This window comes from Schistocerca cancellata, chromosome 8, assembly GCF_023864275.1.
Source record: "Schistocerca cancellata isolate TAMUIC-IGC-003103 chromosome 8, iqSchCanc2.1, whole genome shotgun sequence".
Classification (NCBI taxonomy): Eukaryota; Metazoa; Arthropoda; class Insecta; order Orthoptera; family Acrididae; genus Schistocerca; species Schistocerca cancellata.
Genome location: NC_064633.1, coordinates 51,407,958 through 51,428,304, shown reverse-complemented (window position 1 = coordinate 51,428,304; position 20,347 = coordinate 51,407,958). Strand labels below are relative to the sequence as shown.

The 20,347-nt window shown below is 44.4% G+C and overlaps 1 protein-coding gene across 1 annotated transcript in view; it reads right to left on the bottom strand.

Annotated features, from left to right (window-relative positions):
- Positions 1–3,121: 3,121 nt before the first annotated feature.
- Positions 3,122–20,347, bottom strand: part of LOC126094428 (leucine-rich repeat-containing G-protein coupled receptor 6-like) — an 84,370-nt gene continuing 67,144 nt past the window's right edge. Inside the window, exons 2-3 of the mRNA XM_049908796.1 lie at positions 16,463–16,850; positions 3,122–5,004 (exon numbers count right to left, since the gene is read on the bottom strand). Of these exons, the coding sequence (XP_049764753.1) occupies positions 4,096–5,004; positions 16,463–16,850 (1,297 nt within the window). The 3' untranslated portion in view covers positions 3,122–4,095. The remainder of the gene's footprint in view (positions 5,005–16,462; positions 16,851–20,347) is intronic.

Below are 20,347 nucleotides of genomic sequence, written 5' to 3'. Positions count from 1 at the left end.
CGGGATTGGTTTGTTGTCGATTTTAATGAGAATAACCCTATAACTGAAGTGTTCACAGCACCTCACTTTCGACCCTATGTTCCTATTCGTAACGTACCCTGCTTCCGTTATACCATTTTCTGCTGGTGTTGATATTATCCTTTACTGATTTGACCCGAAATCCTTGTCTTCTTTCCATTTCACTTGACTGACCTCCACCATATGTACATTAAGCCCTAGCAGTTCGCCGGCCTATGTGGCCGTGCGGTTCTAGGCGCTTCAGTCTGGAACCGCGTGACCGCTACGGTCACGGGTTCGAGTCCTGCCTCGGGCATGGATGTGTGTGATGTGCTTAGGTTAGTTAGGTTTAAGTAGTCCTAAGTTCTAGGGGACTGATGACCACAGAAGTCCCATAGTGCTCAGAGCCATTTGAAGCTTTTTTTCAGCCTTAGCAGTTCACTTTTCAGATTTTCTATCTTTCCCATTACGTTCAAACTTCTGACATTCCACGCCCCTACACGTAGAAAGTTATCTTTTCATTGGTTATTCAGTCTTCATCTTATGATAGCCTCTCCCTTAGCAGTCCCCTCACACAGTTCCGAATGGGGGGACTAGTCCGGAATCTTTCGCCAATGGAGAGATCATCATGGTACTTTCACAGTTGCAGGCCACATGTCCTGTGGATACACATTATGTGTCTTTAACGCAGTCTGTCTTATGCATCCTCAAGCCGTTGATCATTGCTGATCATTCCGCCTAATAGAGGAAGTTTCCACCCAAAGGCAAGAGTGACCTGATGCTCTGTTCACCCCTCCGTCGTCTTTGACAAGTCCTTTGGCAGAATGAGGCTGGCTCCTTGTCTGAAAGTGTTCGGCTGCCATTGCTGTTGATATGCATTCAAAATTTAAGTGGGGGTCGGGCTCGAATCTGGGACCGAGAAGTTTTGATTACTAATCAAAGACCCTATCTGTAGACCACGGCTACACATTTTGGAGCGGTTCACTCCCCATACTGGCGATTATATGCGAGGGTGAAGTTGGCGGGCTCTTTGGCACATTTCACTGTTGTCCCAGTTGTTCTGCCACCTACCCACTTCCCAGTGACTACAACAGGTATAAACAAACACTGTTTTGCAATCTCTACTCAGTGGAACAGTGTATGCACATTATGCTTTGTAATTGACTATGTGATGCGAGTTTACGCTGTGTACATCTTGAAACTGGATGACTACAGTATCAAAATTTCGATGATAAAGCCAAGAGGGCAACAGTCGCAACATTACCTGAAATGCACAGACATAATCTTCAAATTCATGATCTCTGAATAGCAGTATCCTCAGTCACTGTCGTCACAAAACACTGGAATCCAGCCCTGAGCTGAAACGCGACAAATTTGGAGGATTTAGTGAAAGACTGTTACGGAAATAATGTTCTCATACATACAAATTCTGTATTAATTGCTCACAATCTGAAACTAAAAAGTGCTCAATTAAAAATAAATCAGAAGTAATATGTATGAAAAGAGATGATTCCGTATTAAAGAAAATGTGTTTATCCCTTAATCCCTAGTAATGGCTGCTACCTAATTTATAGTACAGTCATGTAGGACAGTAATATGCTGTATTAGTTTGACTGTGAAATAATTTTTTTGTGGTTTCGAATTGACAATCACTGACCTTGCACGTGTATAAATGAAGATATACTAGTAGAAGAGATTGTTAAATGTTTATTATTACTGCCAAATTTTCACACTCGTTTCTTGTGTATTTAATAGTTGGATATCCGGCTGGCATCTTTCATGAAAAAGGTTAGATCGCAGCAGGTTACGACTGTTTGGGTCATTTTCAGTAGACTGGAAACCGCGACAGTTGCGAAGTTAAAATCGTGACCGCTTTCCCCGTTGTCTTTTCTACATGGACTTGCTATTCATTATGTGGTGATGGACATCCATCTCTGTGGCAATCATTTGAAATTCAAATGACTTACGAACAGATTCTCTCACTTGCAAGGTTAATTCTTAACAACTGGTTAAATTATTTTTACGTACTTTTGTTCCATGGTGTTCGAAAGGCATGTCTCATGTTCTAATTTTGATACGATGTTCGTCTTTAATCATAATGGTTGACTCTCTACATATATTTGATGTATTCACGTGCTGTACTAGATTTTTCACACAGCCAGGTTACACGAATTCAGTATCTCACACCTTTCCTTTCTTCATAAATTCTACGTCGTGTCACTTACCTCAACCTCTGACTATTTAATATTTGGTTCATACGAAACGTGCTCCATTCATTTCTTTGGCAATTTGATTAAAGGTTACGCTATGCATTCTAGCACTACTTTGATTTATCTTCTGGAAGAAATTTTCAGCAATCCAGATGAGGCGATAACGACGCAGTTCTTAGAGTTATACGGGGCAACAGGTGGCAGACACATTTACCCTGCACAAGTTGCGCCTTTAAGACACAGTTGTTTTAAAACACTTCAAGGTCGTGTAAAATGAAATTTTCAGTGAATGTTCTCATACAGAACTCAGTTACGTTACGTCCTAGTAACCTTAGGCTTACACTTTCTGGTAACATTTGTAGTAACACACTTGCACGCATAAACAAACAAACAAACAAACACACACACACACACACACACACACACAACGAGAGAGAGAGAGAGAGAGAGAGAGAGACAAAGAGAAAGAAATGAAGTACTACTGAATGCAGAATAAAATATCATCACGTTGCAATTTTACTTGTGATAAATATTTCTGAATTTTAAGTGAGGCGCTCTGTTTGGCTGAGTGCTGCAGGGAACTCAGTATTGGTTGGCATGAGCTTATTTTTTCTATTTACATATTTATTTGAATTATTTATGTTTAAATAGTTATTTTTATTGTAAATTAATATACTTGGAGGTTCATTACATCACATTATCGATCAGTCCTTGTGCTGTGTCCCTGTGGGTAACAAAATTAAATATAATCAAATAATAATTTCAAAATTTTATGGTTTTATGTTTTCATAGAATGTGAATAATTTAGTGCCATAAATTAAATTAACTATATTTATAATATTAGACATAGGATTGCATCAGTTTTGATGAACATAATCAAATAGCAACAAATTTACACAAAATGAGCTTAGATAGTATTGCATCAGTTTTGATGAACATAATCAAATAGCAACAAATTTACACAAAATGAGCTTAGATCAGTACTTACATACATGATCAGCTCTATTATTAAAATTATGTCGACCATTTCCGTTTTGTTACAATTCCGCTAAAACATGATGTTAATTGGGGGGGGGGGGGGGGTGAATCATGTCTCTGGACTAATGAACTCATGTGTTAGGGGATAGATCTCGGTTGAAAGGTAGGTCAAGGCGCTTTATCCCAACGACCGGGATGTGGTATGACGTGGTTGGATAGTCCACTTCGTCTACTTAAGGCCATTGTTCCCCAAGAACAGCCACTCTTCTTCCTAAAATTGCGTGTGTCTCCAATTCCACAATGAAATGACCGGCTGCAGGGGAACACTGCGTTTCTCGCAGACCTCCTTGGCTGTTTGCTCATTTCAACAGATTACCACATCCCCTGATACCCAGCAGAATGATGCCAACTCCACCTGCTGTTGAAGAAGGACCAGTTTGTTTTGTATGACTGGATCATTACTGTGTTACATTTGCTGCAATGCATATAGGGCACTATGGGATGCCTATATTCCAATACTCACGCCACGGACGCCAACATACCATACAGTTGCTCGTCCAGCAATGGGAATTTTTTTTAATAATCAACAGCGAGCAACGAGGCCCGATGGTATTCGCTTGCAGGACTACTTTTCACAGTTTTGCAGCGAAATTTGAACAGACTTCTACCTCGGCCCCTTAAGTAGCCCAGAATTATTTTAGATTTGACAAATTCAGAGAAGACTACACTTCAATTTTTACCTTTAAAACTTTTTTAAAAATATTTTAGATACGTATACTGGTTTTAAAATACTGTGCTCGGGTGGCTAAAAGCTAGGGGATTCCCTTGGTTGTTCATGTATGTTCCATGAGAGTGTCTTCAGCATTCATCCTCCCAAAGCATACTTACTTATATTCTCAATGTTAACTGTTCATACATTTACATCATCAGATGCTACCGAAGTGTGTAGGTCACTTGTAGAGGTTGCAACACTCTCATGACGTGAAGGCAGCGTGGACCTACCAATATTCTCGTACGGTGGAGGTAGAGGCAACCTCTCAGTCGACCGATGATATTTGGTGGTCGGTGAGTACAGACCGACATTGCCAACGTATGAGTAGCGTTCACAAGGTGACGACCTAGGGAAATCTATGCCATTATAGACATACCCAGGATATCCATGCCCTGGTATATGTAACTCCCTCTGGCTGAGGATCTGATAACCACTACGTCTGTCGCCCATCTGGCGATCACCTATCTCCTCATACAGTGGTACTGGTGCCTCTGTCCATCCACTACTACTTGTGTGGGTGCTAGGATTAAGGCGGCTTTCCCTTAGTACCACTTCTTGCTTTCTCCTGCAGGGGCACACAAGAGTTTTACAGATTTTATAGAATCCTATAAGTACAGCAGCCATGAATAATGTCACAACACTGATAATGATTATTTCTTTTAAGCCAAAACCCTTGGAAATTTCGTCATTCATGGTGTCTCTTGGACCTACGTCAATGGAGCACAACCTCTCCAGGGAACTTATGGCCTCACTTGGAAATTCAGTCAATGGGTTGTCCTTCATAAGTATCTCGTACAGTTCTGGAACACCAGCGAAGGTCTGGCTGTTCACGGATGCTATGCCGCACCCTCGAATAGAAAGGCTCCCTAAAGACGTCGAAAGCAACAACGGATCCGAGGAAGGCACATGGAGTGGGTTTCCATCCAACACAAGAAACCTTAAATTCTTGTTCAAAACGAATGTGTCCTCAGATATGTGGACGATCTCATTATTTGATAGGTCAAGGCGCATCAAGAGTGACAATTCCTGAAAGGCGTCCTCGGCGATCTGAAATAAAATGAATCAAGTGTTAGTTACTTAGCTCATATTTATTGTTGTCTGGTATATATAAGGAGATTCGAATGGATGAAGGTCTCAGCAATTATTCAGAGATGAAGAGACCTGCACAGGATAGACTAATGAGGAGAGCTGAGCTAAACAAGTGTTTGGACTTGGAGACAATAACAAAAAAATTTTTGGTGCTTCCTAGTGCAGCTAGTATTCAGACCACAAAATTTGGTAAACAGAATTGTGTGTGGATGACCGTTCATACAAATTTAAGGGGGGTAAGACGTCAAACTGGCCGACTTCGAGCAGGAGAGGCAGCACAGGACATTTTAATTTCCACTGTCTATACTTTTACAAATTATAAAACTTTGTGAGCATGACCAGGAAGGATTCAGAATTCACACTCATAGGAGCGGAAGTTCGAAAACATAACGAAATGATTTTCCTTTACATGTGAAATTTCATCATTTTTTCACTTACTAATGGCAGTATTTGTTCCTATAGGAACACTTTTCTTCATAAGTAAGAGAGATTCTTCAATGAATTTTGCACAGCATACAAACAATACTTAAAAGCGTATGAAACGCTAGAATTTTCCAAATCTATTAAAAACTGTGGTAAAAATTGAGGTAATTAAGTATAAAATTTGCGTTTTTTCTAAACGTGAAGTTTAAAATATAACAGTTCATTCGTTTTTTCATAAATTAAATAAATTCTAGAGTTTCATACACCTGTGAGTATGGTATGTATGCTGTGCAAAATACATCGAAGAATCTCTCTAACTTATGAAGAGAAGTGTACCTATAGCAACAAATGCAGCCACTAGTAAGTAAAAAAATGATGAAATTTCGCACGTAAAAAAAATAATTTTGTTATGTTTTCGAACTTGCACTGCAATGAATGTGAACCCTGAATCCTTCTTGGTGTTGCTGACAAACTTTTATGAATTTATTAATAAAATTATAGACACTGGAAATTAAAATGTCCTGTGATGCCTGTCCTGCTCCAAGTCGGCCCGTTAGACGTTCTACCCCCTTTAAATGTGTCTGTTTAGTAGGTTAGAAAAGCTAGCGACTAATTAGAAGAAGATATAGTTAATGATGAAATTTTTTGTCACCATTTTAGTTTGAAACAACGCTATACATAACGCTGCTCCTGCAAGTAATGTTTGCCATAAAAAGGAGTTAAACACACATATATAAAACTGTGAGCACCCACCCTATGAGATTAACGGTCTGAGAAACACCAGTTCTAATGTACACACACACACACACACACACACACACACACACACACACACACACACACACACACACACTGAAGAGCCAAATTGTTATGATAAAATGCTTCATAGTATGTTGATCCACTTCTGGAACGCAATACATGGGTGGCCAAGCGTGGCACGGATTCGACAAGTACTTGGTATGTTTTCAGAGGACGTGGCACCTGACGTCTACGCACTGGACACGCAGTTGTCTTATCCTATGAGCCGATGGTTTGTGGTCTCATAGATGGTACCCGATAGCGCTCCAGACAGGTTCCATTGGGTTCGAATCAGGTGAATTTGGTGCATAAGACGTCAGTGTGAGTTCACTATACTGGTCCTCAAACTGTAGAAACAATCTGGTCTCTGACACGGACAGTGTCCTGCTGGAAAATGACGCCGCCGTCAGGTAAGAAATCAACCACAAAAATGTGCAGCTGGTTCTCATTTATGTTGATGTAGTACATTAGTGTCATTAGTACCACAGAAACTCCGTTGAATGCCCTCATGACAAAATGCAGCTCGCCCCAGCCTGCATACTTGGCGCACTGCATGTTTCGAGCAGCCGTACTTCTGGGTGATGACGTGCCTAGGCACGATCATCGATCTGGTGTAACAAAAAATGTGTTCATCCGACAAGGCGATACGCTTCCACTGTCTCGCGGTTCAGTGACTAAGTAGACATGTGAGTGCTGTGTTGTTCGTTCCGGAATACTTGTACCTGACCAGCACTCTGCTCTTTCCTCAGATATGCCACAGATCGCCGCCTGTCCTGCCTTATACAATGGGACAGCATCAGACCTACGTGTGGTCGATTGCAACCGTGAGGTCGACTTGCGATCTCACTGACCTTCATCCACTTCAAAAAATGGTTCAAATGGCTCTGAGCACTATGGGACTTAACATCTGTGGTCATCAGTGTGGTGTCACCGCCAGACACCACACTTGCTAGGTGGTAGCTTTAAATCGGCCGCGGTCCATTAGTACATGTCGGACCCGCGTGTCGCCACTGTCAGTAATTGCAGACCGAGCGCCACCACACGGCAGGTCTAGAGAGACGTACTAGGACTCGTCCCCAGTTGTACGACGATTTTGCTAGCGACTACACTGACGAAGCCTTTCTCTCATTTGCCGAGAGATAGATAGAATAGCCTTCAGCTAAGTCCATGGCTACGACCCAGCAAGGCGCCATTAACCATATCTAGAGAGAGTCTCACTTGTATCATCAAGAATGCTGTATACAAATGATGGATTAAAGTTAAGTATTCCAGCAGCTACGTACTTTTCTTTATAGCATTCATTACGTATCCTGTTTCAGACCTAAGCAAGCCTGCGTGAGTTGACGCGTGCATTTCGGCCTCCTCTAAAAACAGTGTCGGCACGTCTGCCGACACTTCAATCAGTCGCATAGAACTTAGAACTACTTAAACCTAACTAACCTAAGGACATCACACACATCCGTGCACAAGGCAGGACCGTAGTGGTCACGCGGTTCCAGACTGAAGCGCCTAGAACCGCACGGCCACACCGGCCGACCATCCACTTCCCTTGGATGGTCACGACAGTAGCACTACATAACAATTGCTTATCCATTAATAGCAATTTTAATGCTGGTTTGCGTATATGTATATACTTTCTTAGTTTCTTCAGCGTTCATCACTTTAAAAAAAAATCGTAATATACAGGGTGTTACAAAAAGGTACGGCCAAACTTTCAGGAAACATTCCTCACACACAAATAAAGAAAAGATGTTATGTGGACATGTGTCCGGAAACGCTTAATTTCCATGGTAGAGCTCATTTTAGTTTCGTCAGTATGTACTGTACGTCCTCGATTCACCGCCAGTTGGTCCAATTGAAGGAAGGTAATGTTGACTTCGGTGCTTGTGTTGACATGCGACTCATTGCTCTACAGTACTAGCATCAAGCACATCAGTACGTAGCATCAACACGTTAGTGTTCATCACGAACGTGGTTTTGCAGTCAGTGCAATGTTTACAAATGCGGAGTTGGCAGATGCCCATTTGATGTATGGATTAGCACGGGGCAATAGCCGTGGCGCGGTACGTTTGTATCGAGACAGATTTCCAGAACGAAGGTGTCCCGACAGGAAGCAATTGATCGGCGTCTTAGGGAGCACGGAACATTCCAGCCTATGACTCGCGACTGGGGAAGACCTAGAACGACGAGGACACCTGCAATGGACGAGGCAATTCTTCGTGCAGTTGACGATAACCATAATGTCAGCGTCAGAAAAGTTGCTGCTGTACAAGGTAACGTTGACCAAGTCACTGTATGGAGAGTGCTACGGGAGAACCAGTTGTTTCCGTACCATGTACAGCGTGTGCAGGCACTATCAGCTGCTGATTGGCCTCCATGGATACACTTCTACAAATGGTTCATCCAACAATGTGTCAATCCTCATTTCAGTGCAAATGTTCCCTTTACAGATGAGGCTTCATTCCAACGTGATCAAATTGTAAATTTTCACAATCAACATGTGTGGGCTGACGAGAATCCGCACGCAATTGTGCTAACACGTCATCAACACAGATTTTCTGTGAACGTTTGGGCTGGCATTGTTGGTGATGTCTTGATTGGGCCCCATGTTCTTCCACCTACGCTCAATGGAGCACGTTATCATGATTCATATGGGATACTCTACCTGTGCTGCTAGAACAAGTACGACACAACATGTGGTTCATGCACGATGGAGCTTCTGCACATTTCAGTGGAAGTGTTCGTACGCTTCTCAACAACAGATTCGGTGACCGATGGATTGGTAGAGGTGGACCAATTCCATGGCCTCCACGCTCTCCTGACCTCAACACTCTCGACTTTCATTTATGGGGGCATTTGAAGGCTCTTGTCTACGCAACCCCGGTACCAAATGTAGAGACTCTTCGTGCTCGTATTGTGGACGGCTGCGATACAATACGCCATTCTCCACGGCTGCATCAGCGCATCAGGGATTCCATGCGACGGAGGGTGGATGCATGTATCCTCACTAACGGAGGACATTTTGAACATTTCCTGTAACAAAGTGTTTGCAGTCACGCTGGTACGCTCTGTTGCTGTGTGTTTCCATTCCATGATTAATGTGATATGAAGAGAAGTAATAAAATGAGCTCTAACATGGAAAGTAAGCGTTTCCAGACACATGTCCACATAACATATTTTCTTTCTTTGTGTGTGAGGAATGTTTCCTGAAAGTTTGGCCATACCTTTTTGTAACACCCTGTATTTATGAAAAGCCATGGGAAGTAATATTGTAGAAACGCTGAAAAATTCATGGAATTTCGTATTATGTAATATTCAAAGAATATGTTTCGTTTAGTGGAGTAATATCGTTGGGCACCAGTGTGTGCAGAGACAGGATGCAGCAATGATAAGTTAGTTGCAAGTTGACTGTGGTGAAATGTGGACATCTACATCTACATCTACATCTATACTCCGCGAGCCACCTTACGGTGTGTGGCGGAGGGTACTTATTGTACCACTATCTGATCCCCCCTTCCCTGTTCCATTCACGAATTGTGCGTGGGAAGAACGACTGCTTGTAAGTCTCCGTATTTGCTCTAATTTCTCGGATCTTTTCGTTGTGATCATTACGCGAGATATATGTGGGCGGTAGTAATATGTTGCCCATCTCTTCCCGGAATGTGCTCTCTCGTAATTTCGATAATAAACCTCTCCGTATTGCGTAACGCCTTTCTTGAAGTGTCCGCCACTGGAGCTTGTTCAGCATCTCCGTAACGCTCTCGCGCTGACTAAATGTCCCCATGACGAATCGCGCTGCTTTTCGCTGGATCATGTCTATCTCTTCTATTAATCCAACCTGGTAAGGGTCCCATACTGATGAGCAATACTCAAGAATCGGACGAACAAGCGTTTTGTAAGCTACTTCTTTCGTCGATGAGTCACATTTTCTTAGAATTCTTCCTATGAATCTCAACCTGGCGCCTGCTTTTCCCACTATTTGTTTTATGTGATCATTCCACTTCAGATCGCTCCGGATAGTAACTCCTAAGTATTTTACGGTCGTTACCGCTTCCAATGATTTACCACCTATGGCATAATCGTACTGGAATGGATTTCTGCCCCTATGTATGCGCATTATATTACATTTATCTACGTTTAGGGAAAGCTGCCAGCTGTCGCACCATGCATTAATCCTCTGCAGGTCTTCCTGGAGTACGTACGAGTCTTCTGATGTTGCTACTTTCTTGTAGACAACCGTGTCATCTGCAAATAGCCTCACGGAGCTACCGATGTTGTCAACTAAGTCATTTATGTATATTGTAAACAATAAAGGTCCTATCACGCTTCCTTGCGGTACTCCCGAAATTACCTCTACATCTGCAGATTTTGAACCGTTAAGAATGACATGTTGTGTTCTTTCTTCTAGGAAATCCTGAATCCAATCACAAACCTGGTCCGATATTCCGTAAGCTCGTATTTTTTTCACTAAACGTAAGTGCGGAACCGTATCAAATGCCTTCCTTAAGTCCAGGAATACGGCATCAATCTGCTCGCCAGTGTCTACGGCACTGTGAATTTCTTGGGCAAATAGGGCGAGCTGAGTTTCACATGATCTCTGTTTGCGGAATCCATGGTGGTTATGATGAAGGAGATTTGTATTATCTAAGAACGTCATAATACGAGAACACAAAACATGTTCCATTATTCTACAACAGATTGACGTAAGCGACGGCGCTGAAGGCCGTAATGGAGTGTGCACTGTCGAAATGGTGTTTCGAGTATGACAAGGCACTGTAAATAGATGAGCGAGCACGAATCTGGTCACAGTACGGAGCATGCAATAAGAACTTGTAGTTGAGGAACTGGAAGAAGAACACCGTACGGCCAAAATTAATGAAGGCCATTCTCATTATTCCCGCATAATGCATAACGTCGCACCACTTCGAAGCTAGATCGAGCTAATTAGTTTATTAGTTGTGTATACGGCTTGCCAGCGTCGTGGACGCAATATTTTCAACATTATAGTATTTCTAGTCATATTGTAACTAACTTGTATTCTGAAACTCCCTGGAGATTAAAACCGTGTGCCGGACCAAGACTCGAACTCGGGACCTTTGCCTTTCGCTGGCAAGTGCTCTACCAACTGAGCTACCCAAGCACGACTCAAGCCCCGTCCTCACAGCCTTACTTCTGCCAGTACCTCGTCTCCAACCTTCCAAACTTCACAGAAGCTCTCCTGCGAACCTTGCAGAACCAGCACTCCTGGATGAAAGGATATTCGGAGACATGGCTTAGCCACAGCCTGGGGGAAGTTTCCATACTGAGATTTTCACTCTGCAGCGAAGTGTGTCCTGATATGAAACTTCCTATCACACTAAAACTGTGTGCCAGCCCGAGACTCGAACTCGGGACCTTTGCCTTTCGCGGGCAAGTGCTCTACCAATGGAGCTACCCAAGCACGACTCACACCACGTCCTCGCAGCCTCACTTCCGCCAGTGAAGTTTGGAAGGTAGGACACGAGGTACTGGCGGAAGTAAAGCTGAGAGGACGGCGCGTGAGTCGTGCTTAGGTAGCTCAGTTGGTAGAGCACTCGCCTGCTAAAGGCAAAGGTCCCGAGTTCGAACCTCGGTCCGGTACATAGTTTTAATCTGACAGCGCACACTCCTCTGCAGAGTGAAAATCTCATTCTGGAAACTTGTATTCTACTCTTTGTCTTTATTCACCAACTCTCGTTAGGGTCCTATTCTTTCACAGTTATTGCAGAGTGAATTTCAAGGGAAAGAGGTAATATTTCCACTAAGAGAAATTAAATTGCAATTACTATAGACCTTAAATGTAATTATATGCAGGATGTAGTCACCGCAGTGCCTTTTCCTTTGGACATAATAACACAGGCACTGCAATGTCGTATTTATCTGCCGATACGGGGTAAGTGACTTTTCAAGTAGAACGTCTGACCAGTACGGGAATACACATAATGGATGTAGGAGTACAGATAATTTACGCATGGTTGACGACATATGGAAGTTGGGTCTGGCTGTGAGTCGTGCATGGATAGCCAAATAGACAGTTTCCAATAAGCGGGCGATCTGGGTTCGAGTCCCGGTCTGGCACAGTTTATCATTGTCGTCATTCCACTCTGCAACTGATGGTTGGCCTTGTTCGCAACTGCGAAGTCATTTAATGTATATTATTATTTAAGAAGAGACAGTGTAAAACAAAAGTAATTCCAAAGTACCGGTAAATTAAAGTGAAAATTCAATTTTTGACAAAAATTATCAATACAATATTTTTGTGTTAGTAAGTATTTCATGCGTTTCAATTTTCGCAACATTGATGTTGCACAGCGTTTGTTATTACACTACTGGCCATTAAAATTGCTACACCACGTAGATGACGTGACACAGACGCGAAATTAAACCGACAGGAAGAAGATGCTCTGATATGGATGATATGATACGGAACGCTTTTCAGAGCATTCACACAAGGTTGGCGCCGGTGGCGACACCAACAACGTGCTGACATGAGGAAAGTTTCCAACCGATTTTCCAACAGCAGTTGACCGGCATTGCCTGGTGAAACGTTGTTGTGAAGCCTCGTGTAAGGAGGAGAAATGCGTACCAACACGTTTCCGACTTTCATAAAGGTCGGATTGTAGCCTATCGCGATTGCGGTTTATCGTATCGCGACTTTGTTGCTCGCGTTGGTCGAGATCCAATGACTGTTAGCAGAATATGGAATCGGTAGGTTCAGGAGGGTAATATGAAACGCCGTGCTGGATCCCAACGGCCTCGTATCACTAGTAGTCGAGATGACAGGCATCTTATCCGCATAGCTGTAACGGATCGTGCAGCCACGTCTCGATCCCTGAGTCAACAGATGGAGACTTTTGCAAGACAACCATCTGCACGAACAGTTCGTCGACGTTTGCAGCAGCATGGACTATCAGCTCGGAGACCATGGCTGCGGTTACCCTTGATGCTGCATCACAGACAGGAGCGCCTGCGATGGTGTACTCAATGACGAACCTGGGTGCACGAATGGCAAAACGTCATTTTTTCGGATGAATCCAGGTTCTGTTTGCAGCATCATGATGGTCGCATCTGTGTTTGGCGACATCGCGGTGTACGCACATTGGAGCGTGTATTCGTCATCGCCATACTAGCGTATCACCCGGCGTGATGGTATGGGGTGCCATTGGTTACACGTCTCGGTAACGTTCGCATTGGCGGCACTTTGAACAGTGGACATTACATTTCAGATGTGTTACGACCCGTGGCTCTACCCCTCATTCGATCCCTGCAAAGCCCTAGATTTCATAGATTTCAGCAAGATAATGCACGACCGCATGTTGCAGGTCCTGTACGGGCCTTTCTGGATACAGAAAATGTTCGACTGCTGCCCTGGCCAGCACATTCTCCAGATCTATCGCCAAACGAAAACGTCTGGTCAATGGTGGCCGAGCAACTGGCTCGTCACAACACCCCAGTCACTAATCTTGATGAACTGTGGTATCGTGTTGAAGCAGCATGGGCAGCTGTGCCTGTACACGCCATCCAAGCTCTGTCTGACTCAATGCCCAGGCGTATGAAGGCCGTTATTACGTTATATATATATATATATATGTCTGCAACTTTGCTTCCGCCGTTTTGCAACGTTTTTCAATAGACGGCAGTAGCGGCAAGTTGGGTTCAGGTGGTTGGTCATAGGTGTAATACAATAAGCTTAGGCATCTGTAAAGATAATGCCTTAAAATATTAGTCGATTTGTGATTGCATCATAAAGTTATTCTCGATTAAGTACGTCAACTTACGTACCCATTTCTCGCCTTTTGCGGCAAATTTTAATTTTCTGCTTTAACATGAAGAAATATGCGGCTGTGGCTTTTAAAATGCTGGGTAAGACGAATGGTGAGGGAACTATTAGTGGAAGAACGTGGAGAGAATGTTTTCAACGCCTTAAGAAAGGTGATTTTGCTGTCGAAGACCGGCATGGCGGTGGTAGATGGTTCAAATGGCTCTGAGCACTATGGGACCTAACTTCTGAGGTCATCAGTCCGCTAGAACTGAGAACTACGCAAACCTAGCTAACCTAAGGACATCACACACATCCATGCCCGATACAGGATTCGAACCTGCGACCGTAGCGGTCGCGCGGCTCCAGACTGTAGCGCCTAGAACCGCTCGGCCACTCCTGCCGGCGGCGGTGGAAGACAGAACGTTTTCCGCAGTTACTGAAACAGACGAAGACGGTCACAGGACATCATTATCGAAAGCAGTTGATGCGTTCGAGCCCAACACTGCAACACAGACTTCCACAATACAGCGATAGACCCGTAGAGGTAATTTTGCAGCAGGTCAGTGCTCGACCCCATGTCGCAAAACCCGTCAAAAAATGCATGGAAACGTTGTAATGAGAAGTCCTATCCCTCCCGCCGTATTCTCCATAAGTTGCTGACTAGCACCTTTTCCGATCAGAGGCACACAGTCTGGCTGACCAGAAGAAGTGCAAAATTGAATCGATTCATGGATCCACGCAAAAGAAGCCCAGTTCTTCCGCCACGGGATTCGAATGCTAACCGAACGATGGGAGAATGTAGTGGCCAGCGATGGGCAATACTATGAATGAATTTTTTTGTAAGTTTTTCACAATAAAGCCCCGAACTTTGAGAAAAAAACGGCGGAAGCAAAGTTGTAGAGCTAATATATACATGCGGTTTTACTATGTTTGCTATTGAGGTCATTGTACGAATGTACAAGGTGCATTCAAGTTCTAAGGCCTCTGATTTTTTTTTCTCCAGACTGGAAAGAGATAGAAACATGCACATTGTTTTAAAATGAGGCCGTGTTCATTGTCAATACGTTCCAGAGATGGCAGCACCGTACGGCAGATGGAATTTTACCGCCAGCGGCGAGAATGAGAACTGTTTTAAATACTTAAAATGGCGACGTTTTCCTTACTTGAACAGCGTGCAATCATTCGTTTTCTGAATTTGCGTGGTGTGAAACCAATTGAAATTCATCGACAGTTGAATGTGACATGTGGTGATGGAGTTATGGATGTGTCGAAAGTGCGTTCGTGGGTGCGACAGTTTAATGAAGGCAGAACATCGTGTGACAACAAACCAAAACAACCTCAGGCTCGCACAAGCCGGTCTGATGACATGATCGAGAAAGTGGAGAGAATTGTTTTGGGGGATCGCCGAATGACTTTTGAACAGATCGCCTCCAGAGTTGGTATTTCTGTGGGTTCTGTGCACACAATCCTGCATGACGACCCGAAAATGCGAAAAGTGTCATCCAGGTGGGTGCCACGAATACTGACTGACGACCACACGGCTGCCCGTGTGGCATGTTGCCAAGCAATGTTGATGTGCAACGACAGCATGAATGGGACTTTCTTTTCGTCGGTTGTGACAATGGATGAGACGTGGTTGCCATTTTTCAATCCAGAAACAAAGCGCCAGTCAGCTCAATGGAAGCACACAGATTCACCGGCACCAAAAAAATTTCGGGTAACCGCCAGTGCTGAAAAACTGATGGTGTCCATGTTCTGGGACAGCGAGGGCGTAATCCTTACCCATTGCGTTCCAAAGGGCACTACGGTAACAGGTGCGTCCTACGAAAATGTTTTGAAGAACAAATTCCTTCCTGCACTGCAACAAAAACGTCCGGGAAGAGCTGCGCGTGTGCTGTTTCACCAAGACAACGCACCCGCACATCGAGCTAACGTTACGCAACAGTTTCTTCGTGATAACAACTTTTAAGTGATTCCTCATGCTCCCTACTCACCTGACCTGGCTCCTAGTGACTTTTGGCTTTTTCCAACAATGAAAGACACTCTCCGTGGCCGCACATTCACCAGCTGTGCTGCTATTGCCTCAGCGATTTTCCAGTGGTCAAAACAGACTCCTAAAGAAGCCTTCGCCGCTGCCATGGAATCATGGTATCAGCATTGGGAAAAATGTGTACGTCTGCAGGGCGATTACTTCGAGAAGTAACGCCAGTTTCATCGATTTCGGGTGAGTAGTTAATTAGAAAAAAAATCGGAGGCCTTAGAACTTGAATGCACCTCGTATATGTCCGTCCTGTATACCAATAAAAGCAGGAACAGGGGCGGAGAAATGGTTTTCGTAGACCATGTGCCCAATATGGACCATTGTACAGTGGCTTTGGGACCCCAGTTGCAACTGAGTTTTCGCGCCATACTGACCTCTGAGATTCGTCCATTAGATATGGTTAGATCCACCAGGCGGGTCAGGTGGCCGAAGTGCTGAGCCTGCAGTTTCAGGATTCGGACGCCCTCGACGACCATTGTTTCAAGACGCTTGGCGTCAGCGTCGACCAGCTCGGGCAGGCCTGACTCAGGGCACCACAGCTGGACGTCCGTGCTGGAGCACGTGCAGTCCACAGGACACTTGGCCCACTCCAGCGGACGGGCTTCCCCCATCCAGAACGGCGCCGGTGGACAGGCTGCACGTGGCGTGAAACCTCCTGCACAGCCACTGCTCGCCAACACACCCAGCAGCAATATGGCCGCTGCCTGTGCCAGCGAAATCGGCAGTGCTGGCGGCGGCTGCACGACGTACCTCGGGGAGTTCCTGCACATAATAACAACAGGCCGCGTTACGTTCGAGTCAATTGTTTCGTAGGTCATCGTGAGCGCAGAGGAAGGACTGTGTCAATGGTTACCTGGTATGACTGGTGAGGCAACGTAACGTAAATACTGAAATATCGTAGCTGGTCGACATTAAGGGACTCCGGAAAGGCTCAAAATCATGAAAAGTTCAATTTTTACTTTTTTGCGTTTTCTGAATCTGCAGACTATTACCTTTTAATAGATATATAATTTATTCAATTCCGAAGACTACAACTATTTTTAATTTTTTTTTGAAATGTGTTCTACATGGGCGTGACCCACTGTGGCGCTGTTAAACTGCTGTCAAATGGTGTTATTATTAACGTCCGTGTTCATCAGGTACATTTTAGTGATGTGAGATAAAGTATGTGTTGTGGCTAACCTGTGATGGTTCAATATATATCGCTGGTGTGATTGTCGATTGTTTCATGTTTATTTACTCTGTCGTTATCTCGAAAATATTCGTAATTAATTCTGTTTCTTGAGTCTCTGTTTTGTTGAAGTATAATAATGAGTAAAAGTAAAGTTACTAGAAATCCTCTGAAGGCGACTTTCAATGATGGCAACATTGTAAGTTGCAAGGTATTTAGAAATATGGGAATGAAGATAGGTTCTAACATGGTACGAGCGATGCTTGCTTTAGACAAGGAACGCCTCCGGGCTGCAGACAGGGCTCTAAAGAGTCTAGAAATACAAGCAAGAGTAAACAGGAGGAGGAACAAGAGGAAGCTGGAGGAGGAGTTTGCAGAGGATGAAGATAATCCATCCTATGGACCTGGAATGCACTAAAAAGTTAATCCAATCTTTGTCGCTCGATTCCCAAAACTTTTATTTTCTCATACTAATTACATGTTTTCTAAGGATCTTCCAAACATATTTGTTTCAAACTTTCAGTAAATGTTACACAGTACCTTCTGCATAATTTAACACAGCCTTTTCCCAAAAAACTGTATATTTTTGAATATATAAATAAAAAATTGCAAAAAATATTGTGAATTTTCATTACAATTGAAAAAAATCATCTTTAATAACTGAACTAAAATTTTGTAACATCCCTGTGTTAAGTTGTAGCCCATATTCCAATAAATAATCTGTAAAAAGTTCAACTTCCTACCTCAAATACTTTGTGAGGAAAGATGTAATTTATAAGCGTTATTTTAACATTGCAAGTATAGAGCGTTCCGGAGCCCCTTAAGAAGAGGAAGCCGTTTGTTTCGCACGAAGCTATTGGAAATATTCCGAGAACAGACCTGCAGATCTGAGGCTACAATTATTCTACAGACCGCTACGGATCGAACTTGTACTGTTCGAGAAGAAAAGAAATTAGACTAACAACAAACACAGATGCAACAAGAAATTATTTTTCTCGCGTTCCATGTGCGACTGTAATGAGAGAAGACTTTAATAAAGTATATTTTAAAGTGATTCAGTGCAGATATACGAGTACAAGTGAAACTGTCAATGTATTTCGCACATCGTTACATGCGGCAATTATTCTCAGCCGGCCAGGGTGGCCGAGCGGTTCTAGGCGCTACAGTCTGGAACCGCGCGACAACTACGGCATGGATGTGTCTGGTGTCCTTAGGTTAGTTAGGTTTAATTAGTTCTAAGTTCTAGGGGACTGATGACCTCAGAAGTTAAGTACCATAGTGCTCAGAGCCATTTGAACCATTAGAATTATTCTCAAAATAAAATGCTCTATTGCCTGCTAGGTCGTAATTTTATGTACACAGTCACAAATAATTCTAAGTGTGTTAAGTAGTTATGCTGAGACTTATGTTTTCTTGCTAGAACGTTTCCCTACTTGTCCTTCCGAAAGCTACGTCGCATAGGTCGCGCAGGATACGGTGGGCGATGCGCAGTTGCCAGTTTTCGTACAGAGCACTGGGAGAGTTCATTCGTTTGCTTGGAAGGGGAGGCCGGTAAGCGTTTTCCACCTTTCGGCCGGTCAGCGATGGCAGAATCGAGGCGCGGACACTGTAATCTTGCTCAAAAGGTTGCTACAGAAACTATTCGCTGAACAAATTCATTTTTTTTGCTTTACTTGTAGCTTTATATGTCAGGTTCATGATGATGTGCCCCTCATTTCGTTAATGATCATAGTTATTGCGATATTTACATTAAATGTCCGCCTGCTTAGCTGGATGGTAACGTGTTTGCCTCCCATACAGTGGGGCCCGGGTTTGATTACCTGCCACATTGGAGATTTTCTCCGCTCTTGGACTGGGTATTGTGTTGATCTCATCATCAGTTCATCCTCATCACTGGGACGCGAGTCGCCCAATGTAGCGTCGACTGAAATAAAACTCGCACTCGTCAGCCGAACTTCCCCATCTACACTCCTGGAAATTGAAATAAGAACACCGTGAATTCATTGTCCCAGGAAGGGGAAACTTTATTGACACATTCCTGGGGTCAGATACATCACATGATCACACTGACAGAACCACAGGCACATAGACACAGGCAACAGAGCATGCACAATGTCGGCACTAGTACAGTGTATATCCACCTTTCGCAGCAATGCAGGCTGCTATTCTCCCATGGAGACGATCGTAGAGATGCTGGATATAGTCCTGTGGAACGGCTTGCCATGCCATTTCCACCTGGCGCCTCAGTTGGACCAGCGTTCGTGCTGGACGTGCAGACCGCGTGAGACGACGCTTCATCCAGTCCCAAACATGCTCAATGGGGGACAGATCCGGAGATCTTGCTGGCCAGGGTAGTTGACTTACACCTTCTAGAGCACGTTGGGTGGCACGGGATACATGCGGACGTGCATTGTCCTGTTGGAACAGCAAGTTCCCTTGCCGGTCTAGGAATGGTAGAACGATGGGTTCGATGACGGTTTGGATATACCGTGCACTATTCAGTGTCCCCTCGACGATCACCAGTGGTGTACGGCCAGTGTAGGAGATCGCTCCCCACACCATGATGCCGGGTGTCGGCCCTGTGTGCCTCGGTCGTATGCAATCCTGATTGTGGCGCTCACCTGCACGGCGCCAAACACGCATACGACCATCATGGGCACCAAGGCAGAAGCGACTCTCATCGCTGAAGACGACACGTCTCCATTCGTCCCTCCATTCACGCCTGTCGCGACACCACTGGAGGCGGGCTGCACGATGTTGGGGCGTGAGAGGAAGACGGCCTAACGGTGTGCGGGACCGTAGCCCAGCTTCATGGAGACGGTTGCGAATGGTCCTCGCCGATACCCCAGGAGCAACAGTGTCCCTAATTTGCTGGGAAGTGGCGGTGCGGTCCCCTACGGCACTGCGTAGGATCCTACGGTCTTGGCGTGCATCCGTGCGTCGCTGCGGTCCGGTCCCAGGTCGACGGGCACGTGCACCTTCCGCCGACCACTGGCGACAACATCGATGTACTGTGGAGACCTCACGCCCCACGTGTTGAGCAATTCGGCGGTACGTCCACCCGGCCTCCCGCATGCCCACTATACGC